The following is a 6,928-nucleotide window of genomic DNA, read 5'->3' as shown; positions in this document are numbered from 1 at the left end:
AGCAGAGTCGTTTTTCAGCATCGAGAGACTCTCTACTAATTATCTAATCACTATCTTACTATTGTAAGAAAATACAACATCGACGGTGCGTATCACGATGCCTGCTGGGGCATCCAGCCTGTACCCCGCATTCCCGCTTAAACCCAACCCGCTGCCAGGTCCATCCCACTGCACGGCATTGAGTAACGACGGGACGGCAATAGACATACATGCGTGTAGGCGTGGACGTCAAATATCTCGCCTACAGTGATCGACTACCCCTGCTAATAGAGGTCCGCGTCAAACCTACGCATCATCAATATAAGCCGCCGCTGAAATAGGTGCCCTCCAGCAGAGCATATATGAAGCCGGGACTTCTTAAATCTCGTATTGTATGGTTTGTTCCCTACCCTGCTGGTATTTTCTTCAAAGAAGACTGGCGTGCGAACGGGAATAGCGGCCCTCGAGTCTTGAGATTCACATCATCCTGGGAACCACACGTTTGTCCCCCTGTCTTGGCTGATACTATACCATTGTAAGTGGACTCGATAGCAAGCGACGAGACGTGGAATATATGCAATGCGATTGGCCCGATGGTGGTTAAAGTCTTTTTTGGGCCTCTGGGCTACTACTCGTCGACTATGTAACCTCACTTCAGCGTCCCTTCTCACGCGATAGATGAGATGTGAGATATCCCACTAGGGAGCATGGTTGGTCCCTCTCATACAGCTGCAAACCTAGACGAGATGCCAAGTGGTTCCCCGACGCGAGGCTTCGTTGGTTCTTTGCCATTCTCTCTGTTTACTTCGAGAATATTATCTAAGTTGCTTTCTTATCTTCGTGGGTGTTTATGTATGCCTTCCAAGCCTCTCCAAGCCGTTGCAACCTAAAATAAGCCCGCCCCGCCATGCCTAGCTGTATGGCGATCCTCTAGAGTACCGGAATATGTACTAAGAGCAGAAAGAATAGTGCAAGCTTCTGTAATGATACCCATTTCCACATATGATTTTCGGTTTTGTTTTACGGCTACCGAGGCGCTTCAGGGGTTTCACCTCGTGGCCCTCGCTGCGGGTGGCTCTACATGTGATATAGCGTTGAACCCACGTCAGAAGCGGCCCTTCCAATTTCATAATAAAGCTGTCGAGATGAGGCGACGTCGTATTCCGCCGCGGTCTTCTTGTGGAGATAAGACCGCTCTCGCCCCTTTGAGCTGCTTCATTGCCTGGCCTGGACCTGTGCCTTTCCCCCCATGTACAGCTCACTATGCCAGGCCGATGTTACCTTGTCGTGGGCTAAGGCGTCATCTCAGGTTGCTGGCTGCTGCAGGTATCAGGTGAGGGCTTCTAACGGTTCCCCGTGCGCCCACCTTCGCCTCCCCGGCAGTTGTGCTGTGCCTGCCTTGGGCATGACAAAGCAAGCGATTGGCGTTGCATACGGGCCCTGAGTGCCGGGATCGGAGTAGGAGACACGTTGAACAAGGTTGACTTCTTGTTATAGTATCAATGGGCCACAGCGTTCGTTCCGACGAGGACCCCCTGAATTCACGCGCGGGGTGAGTTGAGGATCGCCCCGCCGATACTCGGGTATACTTGTAATTCGCAAGGTCCATGTCCCGGTAGATATTTAGATGACATTCGTGAAGGACAAATCGCAAAGGGCAACCGGAAGAGCTTAGTGCTCCTCCTAGGGGACGGGTGAGTTCATCCCACCTGGGCGATCCGAAGGCGGATGCTCCTATCAAGGGGAATTTTCAGACATCCCAGCTGAAGTGCTTATGAAGTGAAATGAGACATTCAGCCCTTTTGTCACCATATATTGGCGAGGTAGAAAAAGCCAGCCGGGAGCATGGTGGATATGTTTGTGCAACAGGTATACCTGGTCGATACCTACTTATCCAGGCAGCCGATACCTCAGACGGGCTTGGAATACCCTGGGCAACGCAATAAGACCGCCATGATCATGGTGTCAATACACCCCGTGATATGAGTTCGCAGTCCTCTGTGTCCGTCCCCATGAGAGCAATAAGTAGATACTTTCAGCCTCAGATCAGCCAAGCTGGGCCAATGTCTCATCTGAGGTGACATCACATCCATGGCTCCAGCGATGTATTCAGCCCGGCGTGAATCTTGCCTCGGGTCCTCTTCCCCGTGTGCAGGTTGGTACTCTTGTTTTCTTCTTGGCCATGGTCATTTGTTTGTTGCTGTCCCACATGCAAAAGGTATACTTTGGATGAATGATGTCAATATTGAGAAGATATTCAACAGCCGCAGCTCTCATAAGCATCCTGAAACGGACGAGCCCGTCAGTAGCAACTTAGATATTTGTCATGCTGGGACGAACATCGAGGACAGTACTCCGAGACCAAAACGAAGGAAGTGCACACGAAGATAGCTTCGCCTTTGAAACGAATTTGAGGTTGGAATGACTGAGGCCCAAGGCAACTTTGGCTGGCATTTGTTGTTGGTGCTCACCCAGCAACGACATAGGCCTGCCAACCCTTCCAAGTAAGGGAGCTGGGAATTTTAGCCATCCGCTGATGACCAAAGGGATCCGCGAAGAGCCCAATCTGATCACCTGTAAAATGGTTATAAATTTTTGAAATGCATCGATTCGATCGCATTGATGATGCTTCTGCGTCAGTTTCTTGGAAACGGCCAAATTAGATAAGCCAGGTGTAAGTGGCCTCACGTGCTCTCGTGGGGCAATTACTGCGAAGCAAAGCGCGCTTCAACGCGTCACCACCACCGTCAACTTGCAACCTACCCAAGTAGGTATCCTTGCGTCCTTCAACCGACTGGCTGGATGTCAACGGCATACATAAGTGGGCTACTAGCTACAATGATATGATGCCCTTTTGAAGGATACCAGTCGAATCCAACCGGTGTCGGAGCCAATTCTTGCTCCAAAACACTCAAAATGCCCGCCGAAGTCATCGACCTCATCTCGAGCAGCCCACCACCTCCGTCTCTGCAACCAGAGCGGGTGGCGTTTGCATCTTCACCACCACCACTTCGACGCGACTCGGCGCACGATAAACATCATGCCAATGACAGACTCGAGTCGAAGGACGCCGTTCCCGTCGGTACCCTTGCGAAGCGAACCGAAGCGACGCCTGTGCAGCCCACAGAAAAACACGACAATGATTTCCTCTTCCTTGAGGATGAGTTCGATGTAACGGGCGACCTGGACGGGTTTGACTCAGCTAGTAACAGGGAGCGGTCCTCGAACGATGCTAAAGCCCGTAGCAGCTACAGCAGGTCCTCAACGTGGGCTGCAACAACAAGCGCCAGAGCTGCCGGAACCACGGGTCCCATGCGCCCAACCAGCTTTGGTAGATGGAACTCGATCGCCGACCCTATCGAAAACAGTAGCTCCCCTGTTGCTGTTGATCTGACGAGAGACGATGCCCGCGAGACTTCACGGTTGCCGGAGCCCACGCGCGTGGGAAAGTCATCGACAAAATTAACCAGCGCAGTGGCAACCAGCAAACCAACACGGGAACCGACAGAAAATGCCCCTGTCTCCAGCGATCCCTTTGCAGATGATTCTCCAATTCGACCAAAGCCAGCTGTGGACGTTGACTTAGACATCCCCAGCGACCCGTCCTTTGTTTCGCCCGTTAAATCGAAGAAGAACGCAGCTTGGGACCCTATATCCAGTTCCATGCCAGAAACCAACACGAAGCTCGGGTCCAGTCCAGAGAAGGCCATAGACCACCAACCATTGAAGCGCAAAGCCGAGGTTCTCGTAATTGATGATGACGACGATGACTCAGAGGATGAATTGCCGGATCTCAGTGCCATCGACTTCTCCAAGCTGAAGCATACAGCCCGATCTTTGAGCGAATCTCCCCGAAAGGCTACAAAGGTGCAGGCGCATGCACCCAAGAAGGCGGCAGCAATGACTGCGGAGCAGAAAGAATGGGAGAAGAGACGTAAGGAGCAGGCCCGAGAAGCGGAAAAGGAGCGTAAGCGTATCGAAAAAGAGCGTGTCAAGGAACAACGGGCTCAGGAGAAAGCGACCCAAAAGGCCCTGGATGAAGTCAACAAGCTGAGAACCGACAAGAAAGCCTCCACCTCCGAAATGATAGTTGATCTGCCGCAAAGCTTCGCACCCGCCATTAATTTGCAAGTCAATAAAATTTTAGAAGACCTCGAAGTGCAGCGAGGCAGTTGGCATAGCCACCCCGTCGACCACATAGTGAAGTGGCGAAGAAAAGTCCAGTCGCGCTACAACGAGGACCTAGGATATGTGAGTAACGCTTGCTGCCTTCTAGTGACTTTCCTGCTTACCCATTGATATAGTGGGAGCCCGTCCCGCTGCGTATCGCCCCTGAAAATCATGTCCTGGTGGTTATTGAAGCACCCGAGTTCGTTAAGCTCGCACTCGGAAGCGAGGGCCACGACCTCGATGCGCATGTACTGAAGATGCGAATGCATTTTGCCAACGAGACTATCATTTACCTGCTTGAAGGCGTCGAGCTCTGGAAGAAGAAGAACCGGAACGCTCGCAACCGCCAATTCACCAACGCGGTTCGTGGCAATGGTGATGATGCTCCGCCCCCGTCGGGTCAATCCCGGCGAAGGACCGCGGTCGCAGCGCACGAGATTGTGGACGAGGACACCATCGAAGATGCGCTGGTGGCCCTGCAGCTCCACCCGGGTGTGCTGGTCCACCACACCCCTGTTGCCGTCGAGACGGCGCAGTGGATCGCGGTCTTCACGCAGCACATCTCCACGATTCCGTACCGCAAGGTTAAGGACCTGACGGCGGCTTCGGCTGGTTTCTGCATGGAGTCGGGGCAGGTCCGGACGGGCGACAGCCCCAACGAGATCTTCGTCCGCATGTTACAGGAGAATGCGCGCATCACGGCCCCGATGGCGTACGGCATCGTCAACAAGTACAAGTCCGTGTCGGAGCTGGTGAGGGGGTTCGAAGCAGAGGGACCCCTGGCTTTGGAGAACTGCAAAAAGAGCGCGAACAAGGACGGCGCTTTGACCAACCGCACTCTCGGCCAGGCTGCGAGTAGGCGGCTGTATAAGATATTCACCGGGCGCGATGATGGCAGTACTGATATCTGAGATATTGGAGACATTCATTAGCTGTCTGCTGTTTTGGTATCACGGCATTATATGTTGTCCAAGTGTTTTTCATGTATTCTGGCAGAGGGTGCCGGCAGGGCATGTACGGTTTATGAGCTTTTGGAACATCATCGATACCCAGGAGATGGCCAACGGTCTGTTTGGTCTACAAGTCGGAAAGTAAATGTATATACTATTCACTCCTATCTTACTAAAATGAAGAATAGGCAAAAGTTGAGAACGTACATCAAAAAAGCATGCGATACAGTACCACTAAGTCAAGAAAATAACGTGACCGCCAGCGAGAAATCATGATACCCCAACTATAAAGACAGCAGTAAACCCAGTCAAACACTATTGTTCGGACCCGACCCATTCTTTCCCATTATTCGTAGCAGCTCAATTATGCTCAATCGTCTTCGTGCAGCTCGAGCCCCTCGACCTCCATCTCGAATCCCGCCGCGCCGACCGCCCCCAACGTGATGGTGTTCACGTCGCCCTCGTCGAGCCGCAGCCGCACGGGCACCGTGTGGTGGTACCCCGCGCGCGAGTTGTACTCGGAGAGGTTGACCGGCGCCGTCTGGTCGTTGACCTTGACGTACGCCTCGCCCGCGTCCGGGTCGTTGACCGTGTACCGAATCGATACCCACTCGTGAGGCGTCCCAGGGCGGCCGGTGACGTTCCGGAAGGCTATTTCGTCTCCCGTGCGGAAGAGGCGGACCATGGTTCGTTGTTGTTTGGTGTTGTTGTCGCTGTCGGTGGCAGGAGCAGGAGCAGCGCAAACGTTGTCGTCACCCAAACACCGCTTCGCCGCCATTGGCACTCCTGCTCCGTCTCTTCCAGCCACCCTCTCGGCCTCCGCCGCCGCATACCGCTTCCACGCCGCCGGGTACGACACGACCCCCCGTGCCGGGATCGACCCTCCACATGGCATAGTACTGCAGCGCGATCTTCCTGGCCCCGGCCTCGACCGCGACGGGCAGCCAGACGTAGTTGGAAGCCGCGGTGCCCTTGCTGTCCCAGGCGTCGCCCATGTAGACGTGCGTCGTGGCCCGGCTGCCCTCGACCGCGAACGCGTACGTGTTCTGCGAGCCGTACGTCTTCTCGGCCGGCGGCGCGATGTCGGACGGCCCCGTCCAGGGCCCCGCGGGGGACGGAGCCCAGAAGGCCTGGTTCGCGTTGGCGCGGTAGCCCGTCTTGCCCGAGACGAGGAGGAAGTAGACGCCGGCGGACACGAGGATGCTGGGGGCTTCGTAGGCGCCCTTGGCTAGAGGATTAGGTGGTTTCGTCAGCACGACGTGTGTAGTGGACTTTTGTATGCTATCGAGTCTTGTCGAAATGGGGAAAGCATACTCAGTGTACTAGCGAGGCTTCCGATAGAGCCGTCGCTGTTGATCTTGTTGATTTGTACCGTATTATGGTCGGCGCTCGTCAAGAGATACCAAACATCTAATGACATACAAGTCAGCCAGTCCCATCAGATAGCCGAGGCTCTCTCATTTTCAGGAAAAGTAATGAAACCCGGACGAATGGTTGCGAGAGACTCACTAGTAGCTTTGTCAAAGAACATCCCAGTGTCAGAGTACGAATATTTATTGGGCGGTAGCAATCCTTTGGCTTTCTGGCTATAACCCCCGACAAACTGCGAGGAGGACAACGACAGGACGTTTCGATCTTGTTGGCCGTAAAGCTAGATCAACACAACGAGGCTCATCGTCAGTAATACTACCTATTCCCCTCCTCTTTGAAGAGTGTTACTGCTGCTGCTTACCCAAAATTATGAGCCATTGGGACTCGCGAACTTGGGACGCCACATCCCCGTGACGCTGGGAGCTTGTTTGCCGAAATTCTCCCAATTGACGAGGTCA

General features: G+C 53.8%; 2 protein-coding genes across 2 annotated transcripts; one reads left to right on the top strand and one right to left on the bottom strand.

The window, feature by feature from the left end:
- Window positions 1-2,895: 2,895 nt before the first annotated feature.
- PG986_009025 (alpha-mannosyltransferase) lies at window positions 2,896-5,060 on the top strand (the record flags this gene model as incomplete). Its single annotated transcript, XM_066845247.1, has 2 exons — window positions 2,896-4,230; window positions 4,284-5,060. 2 exons carry the CDS (start codon window positions 2,896-2,898, stop codon window positions 5,058-5,060), a joined length of 2,112 nt encoding a protein of 703 aa, XP_066697645.1.
- A 409-nt stretch (window positions 5,061-5,469) lies between these two features.
- On the bottom strand, window positions 5,470-6,630 carry PG986_009024 (uncharacterized protein; the record flags this gene model as incomplete). The annotated part of the gene is made up of 4 exons (XM_066845246.1): window positions 5,470-5,865; window positions 5,933-6,327; window positions 6,414-6,509; window positions 6,609-6,630. The coding sequence occupies 4 exons, from the start codon at window positions 6,628-6,630 to the stop codon at window positions 5,470-5,472; spliced, it is 909 nt and encodes a 302-aa protein (XP_066697644.1).
- Between the last annotated feature and the right edge of the window lie 298 nt (window positions 6,631-6,928).

The sequence above is a fragment of the Apiospora aurea genome (genome assembly GCF_038362705.1).
Source record: "Apiospora aurea strain CBS 24483 chromosome Unknown utg000006l_segment0_segment0, whole genome shotgun sequence".
Lineage (NCBI taxonomy): Eukaryota > Fungi > Ascomycota > Sordariomycetes > Amphisphaeriales > Apiosporaceae > Apiospora > Apiospora aurea.
Note: the sequence above shows the minus strand (reverse complement) of the source record. Positions and strands in the feature narration are given on the sequence as shown.